This window comes from Simochromis diagramma, unplaced genomic scaffold (genome assembly GCF_900408965.1).
Source record: "Simochromis diagramma unplaced genomic scaffold, fSimDia1.1 OVJJ01000344.1, whole genome shotgun sequence".
In the NCBI taxonomy this organism is placed as follows: Eukaryota; Metazoa; Chordata; class Actinopteri; order Cichliformes; family Cichlidae; genus Simochromis; species Simochromis diagramma.
The window spans coordinates 3,848,888-3,867,155 of NW_024387375.1; the positions used below are offsets into that span (position 1 = coordinate 3,848,888).

An 18,268-nucleotide genomic window follows, 5' to 3' on the forward strand; every position below is an offset into this window, starting at 1 on the left:
AACAATGCTTGAGTAAATGAATAATTCCACAAAGTTAAAAAATAAAAGTCAGATTTATTCATTCATTCAGTATGACTTGAAGCAACCGAGCCTATAAACTCATACTGAAACATTTTTACAGAGAACATAGAGTAGTGGAGCCAATGGCTGTTTTTTACAAAGCTTTTCTGCAACCACAGAAGTCACCTCCTGCTGGTAATTGCAGAGAATAGCAGTATAAAGCACTTGGGCTTGGTTTAGGTTCTTAGGCTAAATTTTCACACCCAGAGGCTATGTACATCTTTACATTCAGTCTGGATGTGGATGTGTGCTTATCCTCCACATCCTCCTCCTGTTTCTGACCTGGAAACCGAACTACAAAGGCAACGGCTCTACATACATCCACCATGTGATTCCAAGCAGAAAAAAAATAAGTATTTCTGATAGCTGCAGAAATTATGGGTTCACATTTATGTTTATTTTGCAACAGCCTTGTTTATCCGCATCTACTGATGATGACATTTACATCATCTGCACACCAGTGCATGACTTGCAGATGCAGAAAGGATGACACTGATGCAAGATAGGCCGCTTACTGCACAAAGTCATTAATAGATTCCTATTTCAGTTTTAACTGAAACTAACACTGAAACTCAGTAATTGAGGTTTCAGCTGATGCACTATGGGGGTTATAAAGCTCTACTTTTCAAAGATTCATCAATATCTGAGTTGTTCAATTGTGATTACAGGTCCAGATCAATCTGTCTCCTGCTTCATAAAACAGAAGAGTGAAAGTGTGTTCTTGATCTAATAGTTTGACAAAAAATAATAAAACATTAACCTCGGCTTTTCTCTAAATATATCAAACATGTACTTAGCAAAGTTTAGCAGCTTGACACTGACTTTTCCCAAAGTTTATAAACAGGTGTTCACACTGATTGCATGTTCCTACAGAATACTGGGTCAAGGCTTTTGGAGACAGCTTTTGCATTTTTTTTGACAACATGTCTTTTCATCTGATCAATATCACTGATTGATGCTAGAAGTGCTGTGGTCAGTGTAGAAGCTGTATTTTACAGTATTTTAACACAATTTTTTGAAGTTGTCTTGGTTTTTGATTTATTTTTGTTGAAATTATAAATGTCTGTTCTGCACTTTCCATCAACAGTTTTGTTTTAATATAAATCTGGGAAAACAGCGTAAACGACACTTGAAGCTACTCAGTTGAAACAAGACTGGGCTGTAATTCTTAACCCTTACAATTTTGCAAATTTGTTCCATATCTATTCAGATGGATTTTAGACCCACAAATGTGGGAAAATGATAGTTTTAGAGAATCTTGAAACCGTAAAAGTGTGTGCAAAGTTCAAAGGGGACCTTGACACTGTCACAGTAATTGTCTGTGTTCCCACCACCTTTCCCAGGTTCTCACATACAGGCTGTTGCTGGACTTTGACGGATCAGTGTAACAGGGTAAGAGTCGTATATGGTGCACAGAGGTCAGAGGAAGCCGTGGCACAGACACAAGATGTGTAATAGAGCAGCATGGTGCTTAGCACTGTCACCTAACAGACACAAGGTTTCTGCTTCAAATCTGGGTGCTCCAGCTTCCTCATTCAGTACAAAGACATTCCTGTTGGGTTCATTTTTTACCCTTAACCAGCGAGAGAGATAAAATAATTGAAGTGTACAGAATAAAATGTTGTATGAATGTGTATAGGACTTGTGTGTAGGACTTGTAATTAAACACATGTTGAGTAGTCAGTAAGACTTGAAAAACACTATATAAATGTGAATACATTATGTTTGTATCCACAGTGTAAGAAAATAATCAAAAATGAACAACATTCACACTCACAAGGTTTCCTACCACCACTTTGAATGCAGTATTTTGCAAATAAATAAATAAATCTTGTTTTCATTAAAGGTGAATTAATATTGGTAATCAAAGATGATTTTAGATTGTAGTTTACATAATAAATACCAGCAATTCCAGAAAGTTGTTTCCATTTTAATTTTCATTTAAATTATTACATTATTAAATCAATAAAAAATCTTTAAATAAAAACATTGAAATTATCATGGTTGTTATGTTTTTGTTACTTAACTAATATGCACTTATTATGGGTGTATTATGGTATTATTATGGGTCAAAACTGACCTGCACCACACTGTGAAGACATTAAAAGTGAGTAGTATGTAAAGGTTAAATGAAAACCAAAAATACTTTTACTTAAAGAGTCGTTGGCTCAAAAGCTATGAATAGATCATAGGTGTCAAACTCTGGCCCGCGGGCCGAAGCCATACCAAATTACTATTAGAGCTGGCCTACTGGTATTATACAGCTAATATATATATTGTTTAGTATTAAGCGTTGCTTGTTCCATATTCAGTTTTTCAGCAAAACTTGTTTGAGTCCATAAGAAAAGATTCATTCTTAAATCTGGAGGAAGATTTTTTTTTTCAATAAATATTAATGTTAGCCCGCGACTTTGTTCCAGTTTTGAATTTTGGCCCACTGTGTATTTGAGTTTGACACCCCTGGAATAGATGGACCAGAGGATCAGGTCTGTCTTACTATTCTGCATTGGCATGCATTATCCAGTGGAGGGCAGCAGACCTACATCCATCCATGTTGATGTGGTGACATTTTGTACATTGAATTAAAGGCAGACAAGGAGGAAAGCCTCAGGTGAGTTATTTGTGAAATTTTAAGTTATTTTACACAAAAAGGAAAAAAAATGCCCAGGAAAATGTGTGGGAGTTGACATGTTACTGTTATATGATTTGTTGTGATCTGCTATATGATTTTGCTTTTTTTTTTTTTTTGCTTTTTTCTTTTTAAATGCAAAGATTCTGAAACAGGGGCATATAAAATTCATAAATATACCACAAAAGAAGATTTAAATTTAATATTACTGGATAAGAATTCAGTATTGTCCAGAGGAAATGGAGACAAACGGCTGTTGTGTTCTGTGAAATGCCACTATTGTCACCAGCAATGCCAGAATAGTCTGGAGAAACTGATGGGGCCATTCAATCTGTGACATACAACTTTATAGCTGATCAAAAAAATTAATCAGAAGAGCGCATGAGGATATGTAATCCAGGACAAGGCAGAGGACAAAAAACAGAGAGGACTGGTAAGCAGAAAGAAGCAGGGTGACAAAGAGAGGGGAGACACAGGGTCTTTCATGCAGACCACAAAGCCGCCCTTTCATGTGTGGAATTTGGCCATCATTAATAATACATACAACTCTATCCAGTTCAGTACAGCTGAGTGCTGGGGGTTAAAGTTTAGGGATGAGAGTCACAGAAGCCATCATCATCACAGTGAAGAGTCTGACATTCCCACTTCCTCAGTGAAGCTGATGGGGGAATTTCGTTAATAATGAGAAATGCTGTAAGCGAGTGTGTTCGCTTCATGGTTTGGAGTTTGAAGGTTGCCTCGAGAGACTGCAGCAGCATTGCAAGTATTCTTGTCATAAACAGATGTCATTCGGGAGAATGTGAAGTCTAAGGTTCAGTGTTGTGGTCAAAAGGAAGCTACTGAATCGCAACAGCGATGCCATTACTGCTGCTGCAAACACAAAGGGAGTAATTCATCTGTTAAAATAAGAGGCACTGTTCCTCTAACCTACTCCAAGCACACAGACACACACACACACAGTGGAAACGGCTTCGAATAAGCACCAATAAACTACTACATATATCTTTGCCTTCCGCCAATGCAGGATGTGCTCGAACAACATTCAAGTTCATACTATGAGAAAATATTTGTGTGTCAAAGGATGCCTGCACTTCAGGATCTTCTTTTTCCTTTTTTTTTTTTTTAACAATTTCATCTCTAATAGCCAAATAATAGCCTATTTTGGAGCATGGCACAATTTTTTTGGAATTACATCTTCGAGCAGTACGTTTGCTTTCTTGAGAATCAAAGAAAAGTCAGGACCCCCACCGAACAATGGATATGAAACATACAGTATTTATAAAAACATCACAGCAGAGTGAGCATGGGACATGTTTAACTGTATTTGTCTAGAGATGGACTGAACAATAATGAAAAACCAATGTGGTGTCTAAAAAAAGCAGCTGGTTAAACTTTGGAAATTTAGTTAACCAAGTGATTTCTCACAGATGTTAATCTGGAAATGTTGTTGGACCTTAAATCTGTGGTTCACATTTAGGGTCTGTGGTTCAAGGTGGTTTAAAGAAGAAGAAAAAAACATCTGTTATGATGATAAATGAGAATGCTCGTTTGTTTGCTAATGGTAGCTCTATTTCCACACAGATGGTAACTGATTTCAGAGAAGTGAAAGCAGAGCCAGCAGAAGCTTGTCTAGTACGTTATTCTCCAATCAGTCTCCTGTCAAAGACCAGAGGTTTATCCACAGTGTGCATTAGCAAACAACCTGCTGCAAGCTGCTGGCCTCTCAGCTTGACAAGCTCTAGCCAACAAGGGCATAGACCTACCCCATACAGATTTTAGCATCTCTGTTTGTCAAGCTGCATTAATTCAGGTTCCAGAGGCAAGAGCCAACTGCAGCCACAGGATGGGAAATATATAACGGATGGATGCAAACAGATAAGAGACTTTATGACAGAACGCTGTCTGAAATGAAAGAAGAGAGACGATTTTACTTTGATATGTTACAATGGATATTCATTTTTAGATTTCACTTCACAACCCCTTCCTATCTTCCTTGCCCTCAAGGAACACCACTGCTTTGGATGGACTGTTTCTTGGCCTGACATTATGACTCCATGCAGTCTTTTCTAATCTTTACTCAAGCCAGAGTTTAAACTTTTCCACTAGACAGACTGTGTGAAATGAATATATTAGAACTGTGATCTAAATGAAAGACTAAAATCAGTGGTCCCCAGCAATGACTTGATTATCTTACCCCACTCATTTATTTTATAAACCATTCATTTTATAAGCCATCAACCTGCCAGGGACTGCTGATAAAGAAAATTGCCCATGAAGCTAAATCTGGCACATTTCCATAATGGATCCAAGTTCTCATGATAATTAATGGGTATTTACCCCTTAACCAATCAACGTAAAGACTTCATCTATGGGCTTATGGAGTTAAAACCAGTGCTTTTCATTAGCAATCATAACTGCGTAATCACCAAGCCTAACTGCAAAAATCATGGATATCATGGATTCAGTAGCAACATAGAAGATTAAATTACTTTGTTAAAGGCTTGGACTCATTCAGCCTTTGAGTAAAACTAAAACCTATTTTAGTCTTTTCAGTAAAAAGATAAGTGACCATGAGCCATCATTCACAATGCCAGTACTCTGAAAGTGAAGGCACTAACTGAAAGTCAGCCTTCACTGATTTTATTATCTTCTTCTGTGTTCTTCCTGCTTTCTCATGTTGAAATTTCCTTCTGTAGAAAGGGCAACAGAAATACAAATATCCACAATAAAGCCAGAAAAAAGGATATATACAATCAGAAACATAGATATCATGCTGTAATCAATGTTCTAATAAGACCAGTGTCTCAAAAAGGAATAAACCAATTTTGAAGAGACAATCCCAGCTTTATTCGTTTATTCGTCTGCCTACATGTGGATATGAGGGAAAATGTCTATATTTAATATGTATCAGTACGTATATGACCTTAAACCCACTGCCTGCCTGCAAACCTCAGAGTCCAGCAGAAGTGACTCACACAGCAGCCACCCACTGCTATCCTCAGCTAGATCAATATTCATTTGATCAGCTAGTTTTTGTGTCCCGAGGCTAAAACTACATGCAGGTGCACGGCAATTTTTAGTGAGACAAAGGTTTCTGTTCAAACTAGCCTCTGAATAAATCATATCGATGATCATTCAGTCATTGCTGCAGTACCTTGGCTAAGTTTAGCAGGGAATCCAGGACAAGTAGATCACCTTACACACACACACACACACACACACACACACACACACACACACACACACACACACACACACACATTAGTACAGAGAGAATCACAGACATAGGAAACAAACGTTTGTACAGGAAACTGTGGTATGGTGCACTTTTGTCTTGACGGTCATTTTAAGCAATCGCAGTTTCACTGAAAAATGCACAACTCCTTTTTTAATGCTTATCACTTCCACTTCATTTTCACTACATCCCCCTTTCACTTCCCTCTGTGAACCAGTGCACTGAGACATTTTGTTTTTGAATCTGTTTTTGTCCAGAGAGACAACTACCCCAGACAAGACATTAACAGGACACCTGTAAAGTGTGTGTGTGTGTGTGTGTGTGTGTGTGTGTGTGTGTGTGTGTGTGTGTGTGTGTGTGTGTGTGCGTGTGCGTGAAGTATGTGCATGTCCGTGTACGTGCATGTGTGTGTGTGTGTTAGTTGCCATTCTTCACCTCGCCTAAATCCAGACCATTAATCATTTGAAGACATTCGATGGCCACTACACTCTCATACTGGCACCGCATGAAGCCTACACAGACATCTGTGAACACAAACAAACACACACACTGAACTGCTAGGATTAATAGGGTGAGGCAGCCAAGCAGCACAGGATAATAGAATCTCAACAACAAGGCTGGAGGGAAAGAAAAAAGAGGAAAGGAGAAATAGGGGGAGGCATCTGGAGACAGAGTGACTAATCACTGTACGGCATCGAGAATGGAAAGGGGAGAATATAGGCAAGTTAGAGAGGTCATGGTTAAAACGGGGAATATGAAAGCAGGTGTTGTATATAAAAAACTGTACGTTTTATTGCAATTTTGTGCCTTTCTTCGATTAACGTTTGCCCCTTTAAGATGTGGGCAGGTGCTGATGCTTCAGTTTTAGAGGGCAGAATGTTTCATCAGCTGTTTTCTTGAGAGGAGAATGCACTTGAAGCTGATTGTCTCTTTCAGCTAATGGAGAATGGGTACAGAGTGCAGATGCAGAGAGTGGATGCATCTGTGCATGGGCTTGTTCATATTTGAGTGTGTGTGTGGTGTGTGTGTGTGTGTGTGTGTGTGTGTGTGTGTGTGTGTGTGTGTGTGTGTGTGTGTGTGTGTGTGTGTGTGTGTGTGTACCTAGAGCTGAAAGAAAGTATGTTACAAATCAAAAGTAAAATAGGTGGTGCAAGAAGACCAAAAAAAAGGATTACACACTATTTTCTGGCTGACTTATTTTCTTAATTTCTAGCTAGCTGATGAAGCCTTATCTTCATGTGGGTATAATGGGGAATGACAGGACCTTCCCTTAGTACATTTTACACTATAAACACACCTAAACCAATAGTGCTGTAAGCACAACGCACCCAAGAGTCACCTGCTAAGCATGCAAGGAAAGACACTCCTCCCTTGGGAGACTTCATATCTGTGGTTGATCAGTAATAGGCCAAGATATGCTACACATGGTGACTGGGTACAAAAGTACTGTCAGTGTGCACGTTTCTGAGAAACAGCTACACATACCATAAGTATGTGTTTAATGAATGAGACGCTAAATTAAAAGAACTCTGAACTCATTAAGTCGGAAGAAGCTAAATCAAAAATACAAAGGCAAAGTAAAATACCAATTAACACTATGTGTCAGGCTCAGAAGGGATCTGCAGTCGCTGCTTTTTCATGAGTGTTTTCAAAGCTGCCGTTGCTAATTAGATTCTAAAGAACTTTGCAATGTTTAAAACTATATTTATTCAAAATTTGATGAATTGTCATTGGACTTGTTTCTAATGTTTTGCTTTGCTGAAGCTGAAATTTGCAGGATATAGTATTGTCCCACCTACCCTTTTGCATTTGCATCACACGGGAAATGAGAAATAATTCGTTTAGTGTAGGTGTGGAAGCTGCCTGGATTAAGGGTGCTGTTTACTCTGAATTCACCCGACTCTTTCCTTTTTCAATTCCCATCCTGTACAGCAGGAATGGAAGAAATCAAATGGACTATAACATGGAGCTGGCAGGCTAAAGACATCTGTATTTTCAGTTGAACCATCCATACATTTTTGCCGTGAGGCAACTGTGCTAACCACTGTGCTGCCCACTTGAACCTTGGTCAGGTAAAAGAAAAGTTAAGGGCTCCAGCACAAGTGGGACAAGACTTCTGTTCATTGCTCACCGCGGCAAGATGAGGTCTGCTATTAAATCATTCAGAGTTAGGAGCAAGCACAAACAGAAAAAGTGTGTTAAAGATGTAGTTCCTCGGGCACCTGGAGAGAACATATATTAATTACACATATTAATTATTAATTAAAGGAAAAGACTGAATATAAGGATTTATTAATCCTATTATTCTCATTTCAACACACGCTCCAACTGTATACAGCTTGCAAAAAGAACAGTGTAGTGGTTAACAGATTTTCTTGTCAATTTGTTTGATTCAGGCCAGAGACACAAATCCTCTTTGGGTTTGTGTCAGGAAGGGCATCTGTCGTGAAATGAAACATGCGCACAAGCCACTTGCTGTGGTGACCCTTTGTGACAAGGGAGCTGCTGAAAGTAGCCTTTTTAGGTGATGTAAGATTTTATTTATTTATTTATTTTAGGTCAAATACTGTACAGAAAAAAATAAATTAAAGTCATGACCTTAGGATATGAACTCGTGGCAAAAGCCCTGAACGTCAATGCCCTGACCCAAGCTTTAGGGTGAAATTTTAAGAGACTCCTAAGTCTTCCGCCAACTTAACAAACAAATAACCATTTGTGGTCATCTTGCAAGAGTCACCATAATACGATGGATGCTCTTAGAAGCCATGTGATGGCTAAGACATGACTCCTCAGCTTCTGAATATTTTCTACTTCTAAATAAAAACAATTCTGAATAAATTCAGGAAGCTCCTAATTTCCATTATTCACCTGCTCTGTATAGTACTGTGAATTGAGTTCACAGGAGTGTACATATGCAAAACACATGAAGCAGATAAACAGGTTGTAAAACCAAAAGCCAGAGTTATTTTTAGGCTAATTTAGACTCAGAGAATTCCACATCAAGCATTTTCGACACTGTCCAAAGAAAGAAAATCCAATAAACAGGTACAACTAACAAAACTGTGGTGACAAATACAAAGGAAGTAAGACACACGGACAACTAAAAAAGAAAAAGACTGAGTATAATTACAAAGATAACTAAGTGTGGGAAAGACTCGGGTAAAATTAAGGTCAGAGAAAGGAAGGGAGGAAAGGGATACAAAATAAAACAGGAAGTACAGTGCTGGCATGTACACGAATACAAACACACAGTCTTCGTGTGATTCACACATCAGGAAACACAGAAGATAAAGAGATAGGGAAACATCAGAAAAGAACCAGAAACAAATTATGGAGCACAGCCAAGTAAAGGGTGTAAATTAGAGCATATCAATGACTTGCTCTAAAATTCAGTTTTTCCATACACAGAAGCTTTTTTCCATTTCTGCTAATACACACACTAGCCCACTGTAAATATGGAAGTGTGAATGTAATCTGCTGGAACATAAACTTTGATTTTGAGAGATTTATCATCCATCCTTCAGCAGGGCAATGAGCAGACTGATAGGCTGCCAGCTAATAAAAGCATTAGACTCTCAGTAGAGTGCATAGCTCAACATCCTTTAGAGGAGTTTCACAACTTACGGACAAGCTGCAGGCAAAGGGAAGCCAGTTTTATATTCTTCCTTTATTACAGCAGGCCGTAGCTGTAGCTAAGTTAGCTGTAACTCTTAATTTTATTCCTTTTTTTTTTTTTTTTACATGTGAATGTTCAGTGATTCCATTAAAAGTAGCTATTGCTGAAGGCTTTGCTATCTTTTTCACGTTATAAAAAGCTCTTGGCTTTCCATAATTCATAGTAATTTCAGGGTGTATTTGGGAAAACACATTCTATCTTTCAAGAAAAGGGCACCAGACATTAAACAACAGACAAATGCTGTGAATGGAAGACCAGAGCAGCAGAACATGCACGAGCCTCTTCGGTTATTAATCTAATATGTTATTAAGCAAGCCTTTGTTTCTTCTGTTTGTAGCCCTCCCCTGCCTCATCCTTAAGTAATATCCTGTATGTATAGTGTTATATGGAGTTAATAAAGTGCCTTCATGTACCCTTTTCTATCTTGTGTTTCTTGCCTGTTTTTCTCCTTATGTTTTTATGTCTCCACAACACATTTGGTATCTCCTCAGTTCTCACCTTCTTGTTCTAACACCTTACCTTATCTTATCTCGTCCCTATATTCCCAAGCAGTAGAAGCCCTTTAATTTAACCTCAGTTCATTTTGCAAGGATACTTCCTATCTCATAACTCTTATCAGACAGTCCAGCCTTTCTCTGCACTGTCTGACAGCGCTATCATCACCCGGCGCTACTAGGCCCTCTGCAAAACTGCATCTTTTGATATCGGTTAAAAGGGAGCTGACTTTCCTTCTTAGGGTTTCTCTTATTTGGGGATAAACTGCTTGATGGGCTAATTTTTACCCCACTGTACAGAATCAAAGGTGCGGGTTTGTGGATGTTAGCCAGTGAGACAATCGTTCAAGCTGATTGATGACGATGCCAAGAAGCGGCAGAAAATCAACAAGAAGCGAGACAAGAGTGGCTGCAGAGATATTGATCATAAACCTTATGACAGCAAAAATATGACAGCCCTTCCTCTGCCTCACACACCCCCTCACACACTTGCTGCTCCAGCCTGATCTAATCCTTCCACATCTTATATGCAATAACACACTTCTATGAATGGTACTGGCTGCAGTCCAAGCCATACGCATTTGTGGTAAGTGTTTAGAAAAACACTGAGCTACCACAGAGTATAAAATTCTGAAAGTCCCCATTCATTGCTGTGCATATTCCATACGCTTATTCCAATATGCTCACTTCAGCTGCATTTCTCCACCTATTCCAGGAGGAGATAGGCTGAGATCTGACAGGGAGAGAGAAAGAGAGAAGGACAGCACCCAGCAGCAGGAAACACAACACTATGTCACGTAACAATCATATTATGCGATAATTACTGGTGCATTCATATCTAAGCGGCAGTTTAATCTTTCAGCCGTGTATGGAGGAGCAAATTTTTCCAATATTTTATGCACTGTTGGCTGGTTTAATTTGCTGGATAATTTTACATCCTCCATATCAGTCTGTAATTTTAGCATCCAAAAGATAGCTGTGGACTTTTGGTACTTAATGTAGTTGGTTTATTTCACTGTTTACAAATGCTTATAATATGTGGACTGTAACACAGCTTATTTCTCTAGCTGACTTTCCCTGGTAAAAAAAAAAAAACAACAACAAAAAAACATGGATCCATGATGCAAATCTCCTGTTCTGCCGCATCCCAAACACGCTCTATCGGACCAAGAATTTTCAGATGATTTGAGCTTCGTGACATAGTGTGTTATCATTCTGGAAGCAGCCATTAGAAGATGGGTACATTGTGATGAGAAAGGAATAGTCATAGTCAGCCACAACACTCAAGTAAGCTTTGGGGCGAGGTGAATGATGATAAACTCGTACTGAGGGGTCCAAAGAGAGCTAACAAAATATCCCTCACACTTTTACACCCACTCCAGCAGCTGAACCACTGATACAAGGCAGGATGGATCCATGCTTTCATATTGTTTGTGCCACATTGTGACTTTACCATTTAACGGTGCAGTACCAGGCAATGTTTTTCCCAACCTTCTGTTGACTAATTTTAGTGGTCTTGTGTAAATTGTAGCTTCAGTTTCATGTTGTTTCGAGGGACTCTTCTTCATTGTACCAAGTGCTTACTTGCCTTCCTTATCAGCACAAAACAGTCAGACCATTGTCTTCTGACCTCTGACATCAACAAGGCCTTTTCACCCAGAGAACTGGATATTTTCGGATCATTCTGTGGAAATCATGGCACTATCACTCTGCCTGACGTACAAGTAAACACTTATACCTGTAATACTTCTAATCTTTTTTCAACAGTAGCAAAGCAAGTTCAGGTTGATACCTGACCTCCAAAGTGTCATCTTAGTTGGGATATCATAAATACACACACGCATTGGCAAAAGGCATGCTGGTTTGCATTTGGGCAAGCAACAACAGCTTCAGTCCTTTCACAGGTATGCCGATTGCCAATGAGGTGTGAACTTTCCCTACCTGTCCGGCAGTGTTTTGTCTGGTGTTAGAGTGAGGGTTCTTATTTCTCAAGCATGCTGCTGGCTCATATGGGTGTGGTTAATGGGAAATTTTCCATGAATTGTTTTCTTTTCTTTTTGTTTGTTTGAAGTCTAGGATAATATCCAAAATGTGTCAACGCAGTCTGACTTTACCAAATAAGTGCAATAAATTTTACCACTGTTCTGCTGTGTGGTAGGTCGATGACTGATAGGAGCAAGTAAACACATGTTAATATCAAAGCACATCAGTATCAGCACTGCAGCGCTGTAACCAAGAGTCACATAACGAAATGTTTTTATAACATATTTACTTGGCTGCAGGAGCGGGAAAATGCATAACTGGTTGCGTGACTTTTCTTGTAAACTGCTCCATGTTCTGCACAAACAAACAGTTTCATGCTTGTAAAAAGCACTTGAAGCTTTCCAGAGCACTTAAATCGTCCCAGAAGTGCAGTGTTTTCTATAAGGTTTTGTGCACATGTGTCTTGTAATATTACTATTCAATATCATGAGGCTTTTTCAGAGTTCACTGATAACACAGAAAAAATTGGAAACTTATGTAAACAGAAGTTTATATTGCCTTGTGGTTATTACAGCACTGTCACATGACGTGAATGCAGCCACTACAATTTGTAACCTAACCACAGCCTTCTCTTGATTGTTTGTATCACAGGACCACACACTGACATTTTGATTACATTTGTTGTTTTGCGGTTAGTGATCGTTTTTGGCTAAAGCGGACAGTGCCCCCTGTGATGGATATGGATCCTGTGCCAGGTCCCACTGTAAATCTGTGGAACAAAGTTGTGTGTTTTTGTTTGGCTGTCTTGACTGTGTTTACTCTGTGGGCCCTGTACCACCAACAGGGTTCTCTAGAAAAACAAACACAAATTTTCTTTCTCCTCAACTCCCATTACTCTTTACACTTGATTCTTCCTTCTGTTGTCCTCCGTCTTCCCAACAATTATTCAACTAACATTCTGCCTCAGGGTAGTAAAGTAAAGAAAAGGTTGTTTTTTTTTCTGATTCTAAATTCAGAAACGAGAGAGGAGGATGTTGGAGAAAAAAGGTGAAAGGTGGCTAAGATGGGAGGGAAGAAGTACTGGCAAGCATCCCAACTGTTTGCAAGTCAAGATTTGACGCCCATGCGCAAAAGCACTGATGTTGGCAAGATATCCTGCTTTGGCTGAATTGAACCTTCCTTCCATGTGCATGCAAACAGTAGCTGCTTTTGAAAATTAAAACACCACTACCTAACAAACCAAAATAAAGGCTACAACAGCCACCCACTGGAATAAGGTCTTCATTGCCTTCAGGCTGTCTCATACAGACACACGCACAAACAGCGAATACATACACACACACATTTGCAAAGGCCAGATATGCAGTTTGCACCTCAAAGCCAGGAAATCAAAAGCCGTTTGTATTCACGGGCGCTGTGTGGAGGAAGAGGGTTGGTTGCTTTCCTGTGCCCGCAACACTGCACCGCCGCCGGGTCCTGGCGACAGCTTCACACCCCTGTCTGCTTCAATGGGTCTGTGGCATTGTGACGGACACAAAGGAAGTCTTAGGATAAGCCAGGAGGAAAAGGTGCCACTCTTTATTCCTGACTCGTCCCCTCATTTCCTCCTAGCTGTGCTAAAAGAGAAAGTCAAGAGCAGTGATGAGAACAAGGGGGAGCAGCGAGAACAGAGCTCTGCACGAATGTCTCCAAAACAAGTGGCGTTTGTTCTCTCACACCTCTGCGAACATTTAAGCGAGGGTGCGTGCAGCTGGTACAAACAAGGTGAAATTATACAAGTGCTTATAAATTGTCGACTGTAAATACAAAGATGTACTGACACAGATATGTGTGGCCCCGTATCTCCTGTATAACTAATTTACTTCCTTCCTTGACACTTATAAATGACCACATTACAGATTTACAAAGGAAGTACAGACAGCAAACATTTACACAGACCAGGGTAAAATATATACCGATAATTTCTCCAGAATGTTTACAACAGATACACAACAGAAGTGATTATCTGCCAAAACTCGGACACAGTGCACCAGTTACTTTGAGGTATCTCATACAAAAAAATCTTCAATATGCGGATTGAGTCACGAAGCAGGTTATAAAGTATGTGTGCGTTTATGCGTTTAGATCATTTAAAAGCTGATAGTCTTTATTTTGTAATATACACTCGAGTACTCAGAACCTGTTCTGGTGATTTAGTCTGATGATACTGATAATGGATTTTGATAGTAGGCTCATGTGTGAAGATCTGCACTAAAGATAGCGACAGTTAAAAACACAAAACTAATCTGGAACATCACAATATTCTGCATAGTCCACCTAAGAGAAACAAAGATATTATTTTTAGTATCATATACACAAAATACTGTCATTATTTTAGTAGGTAAAAGGAGTGAAAGCTTGCGGTAACAGAGCCGTTGGAGACCTTCACCTCAGAGCTGTCAGAATGAAAAAGTAGTTGACCACATTTCACACCCCTTCAGTAATGGATGTAGAAAGAAAGGAGGAGGCATAGGTAGCCCTCTAAAGGGAGAGGTCCCAATCGTAGTGCATTACAATGTCTGTATGGCACATCCATGCAGCAATCTCAGGTTCAGTGCATTTAGTTTTTTCCTCTAAAGGAAAAAAAACATCATCCCATGTCCACTTCCTTAGGCACAAGCTCTTAGGTGTTCAATAGCTATTGATTATTAAACATCAGCTTGTGAATAGAAAATGTGCTTCTAAGTCCTATTTTTACTGAACAAATAAATGAACAGGTTTTTAGTGCCTGTAGGAAAACCTATTTCCCCGAGCCTGGTTCATCGCAATGATCACTAATGATAAGAAAGAAGAGTGATTGCTCTACCATTTAAAGTACAATACAAGTACAGGACGATACAGTACAGTAGCTTATCAATATCAACAGGCTGCAAGCAAGCGATATTTATCACAGGGTTAAAATGACTATTTATCCTAGTTTTATAAACTGTTGTCCAATGAATTCTACATACAGTGTTCAGGCCACACACACTGCCTTTATTTCTGCCAAGTCCAAAATGTTTTCTAAAGCTAAAAGAGATCCACAACCTGGTACACACAGGTACCTCGTTACAGCCTCCGGCCCCCATTCTCCACATACTCAGTTAGGCTGTTAAGCGCTGCTTCATCACTCTTTGATTGAAGGACATTCTCTCCTTTCCTCGAAGTCTTTTTAGTGGCCCGTGACAGCTTCCTCCTGAAGGTGTCTCCAGCCAGGAAGTACAGAATAGGATCCACACAGCTATTGAGGCTGGCCAGACCCCGCGTCACCTGATAGGTGGCATAGACGCGGTTATTAAACTCACACATGTCAGGGGTTTGGAAGTACAGCCTGGCCCTCATGTTGAGGTTCTTCATCACATGGAAAGGCAGGTAGGAGACGGCAAAGACTGCAAGCACTATGATAACTAGGTGAATGGATTTCTGCCGCAGAGGCGCATTGTTCATCTCATTGCAGATTAATGCTTTGACAATCATGCCATAGCAGCAAAAAATGACAATAAATGGGATGCAGAACCCAAACACCGTCAAAGTCATACTGTAGATGAAATACCCCGGCAACTCGTCCACTGTGGTGGTGTCGTAACAAGTGGTTGCGTTACGCTTTAAGCCAGTCCGGGAATAGTAAAGGATGGGGGACATGCTGATAACAACCAAAACCCACACCAGTGCACTGGTAATAACTGCATTTTTCTTCTTCAGTCGACCCAGAGACTTGAGCGGGTGCACCACCCCGGTGTACCTGTGAACACTGATGCAGGTCAGAAACAGAATACTCCCATAAAGATTCACATGGAATATAAAGCGCTGCAGTCGGCACAGAACGTCCCCGAATATCCAGTCTGTTTTGTTGAAGTAGTAGAAGATGAGGAAAGGCAGTGAGAGGACGTAGCAAAAGTCAGCTAATGCCAGGTTGAACATGTAGACAGAGATGCTGCTCCAGGGTCTCATATGGCAAACAAACATCCAAATGGCCAAGCTGTTGCCCACCAGCCCAGTAATGAAAACTAGGATGTAAACAGTGGGCAGGTAATAGAACTGGAAACCTGTCTTGGTGAGGGAACATCCTCTTGTGTGGTTATGAAGCTCTGTCACATTCATTAGAGAGGTCAAGTTCAAGTCTGTGGTCATGGTGTCAGGGGTAGAGGAACGTCCTTTCACTGCATGAAAGCAAAAGACACATGAGTAAATATTTAGTATCAGTTGAACTAATCTGTTTTTCACACGCTATAGGCTGGCTGCTTTGTTTAAAGATGACCTACGCCTGAATTCAAAAAGCAGTTGTGCGCACACTTGGCATTCAATCGCTCAATTTAGCAGAATTCCTACAGTCACAACCACTTGTGACTGAACACACACGGAGCGAGCGGGGGAGTGACAGGCACATTACGGCACTCACCGTTGAGGCTGAGTTGTATTCCACATTCCTGAAGCCTTCACAGTTGGACAGATTTCAGTCAACACGCTGACGGGGCGTCACGAGCTGTCAGGTATTCCTTCCGTCTCCTTCCAGTAATGGAAATTGATTAAAAGTTGCGATTTCCTTCGGGCTGGCGCTGATACACTTTAAGGGAGTGGAAAATCTGCTGTCTGTTCGTCACGCGGGACGACGATTTCCCACAACAGCGGCAGTGGGACGCAACTGAGACAGCTGCAGGCTCTGGCATGAAGAGCAGAAAACAGGATCCGTAAAGAGAAAGGAGGCTCTTTACGCGCGAGAGGGGAGGTGCGCACACACAAAACCACCGCACGGTTCCCAAACGCATTTTCTGCTGCTCCCGCCTCCTCCTTAATCCGAAAGGCGTGCGACAATTCATTCTAAAGAAGCATGCCTATAAATAATCGCCTTTGTTTACCTTTGTTAACAATTGATTGTTATGCTAGTTAAACTCACTTGCTTACAGTTGGAGTCCGTTTCAGTTGACGTCCCTGCTGTTAAAATATAACCTACGCAGATCTTAGATTTTATTTAGCTGTAGATTCGTCTAAGTCTAGATTCACAAAGCAAAAAGTTCCCTAAATAACAACACTGTTTTTCAATTTGACATCTAGTGGGAAATGTTAACTATAAGAAGATAAATCAAGGTGATTATCTATTCAAAATATTCCGAAAGTTATTATTGCTCGGCGGTAATCGAAGAAAAACAAATACTGTTTAAGTGGGAAGTGGGCAGATTCCTCATTTACTATAGTGATTTGTCATATTTATGGGTTTGTCTTTGCAGCTCTTATTTTGCACGTTCCTGCACCATTACTGTCAAAGCTTAGACAAAATAAAGGCACTAAAAATCTAATGTGTTTCGTATACATGGAGAGCGATGATCAGTTCGTGTCTTCTGAAAAGCTGAGACAGACAGCTGGATGTGTGCAACATTGCCAAGGACAAACCAGACACTGGCAGAGACATGGAGAGGCTGGTGGAGAATAGTGAAGGCTGTGCAATGACGGAGCCAAAGGTTAAGTTAATTTAGCTGCGATGCCAAACATCTTAAAAATGGTGGAAAATGCAGCGAGCCAAGATTCAAGCAATAATCTAATGGATGGTATTAATAAGACAGACAATAAATGGCCACCATTAACTTGGACGAAGATCTATCAGTGGATAAAAGATAAGGTAAAGTTCACCCCCCCCCCCCCAAAAAAATAAATAAATAAATAAATAAATAAAATAAAATAAATAATAATAATAATACATTAATACACAATTACATATATTGAACTTAACAAAAATGGACAAAAACAAATGGCAAAACTCCATCAAGGCAGCTCACTCCATGGGCAGTATTTACTTTCAGTATTGCATTTTGTATATATTCATTTTGTTTACTTTGTTGTTTTTAAAAATACTTTAATAAATTTGTAGTTCTGTGAAATTACAGATTACCTTAACAGGAATAGGTAATGGAAGCTTGGCAAGACTTTCTTTAAAGATATTTTGGGGTCAGGTTTAAAAAAGGCAAATGTGAATTGTAAAAGTGAGATCAGAGGTCAAAAGGAACATTACATTTGAATAAAATCTATAATATGGATAAGTATATATAGAGAGGGAGGGGCTCAGAGTAGAGCCGCTGCTGCTCCACATCGAAAGGAGCCAGCTGAGGTGGTTCGAGCATCTGACAAGGATGCCTCCTGGACGCCTCCTGGGTGAGGTGTTCCAGGCATCTCCCACCGGG

General features: G+C 39.9%; 1 protein-coding gene across 1 annotated transcript; it reads right to left on the reverse strand.

Annotated features, from left to right (window-relative positions):
• Positions 1–13,342: 13,342 nt before the first annotated feature.
• p2ry1 (purinergic receptor P2Y1) lies at positions 13,343–16,832 on the reverse strand. The gene is made up of 2 exons (XM_040009185.1): positions 16,495–16,832; positions 13,343–16,255 (listed from the first exon to the last, which is right to left on the reverse strand). The coding sequence occupies exon 2, from the start codon at positions 16,224–16,226 to the stop codon at positions 15,165–15,167; it is 1,062 nt and encodes a 353-aa protein (XP_039865119.1). The 5' UTR covers positions 16,227–16,255; positions 16,495–16,832; the 3' UTR covers positions 13,343–15,164.
• Between the last annotated feature and the right edge of the window lie 1,436 nt (positions 16,833–18,268).

What these genes read in the sequence shown, in the direction of transcription:
- p2ry1 (XM_040009185.1), bottom strand. Translation starts at nt 16,226, where the DNA reads ATGACCACAGACTTGAACTTGACCTCTCTAATGAATGTGACAGAGCTT.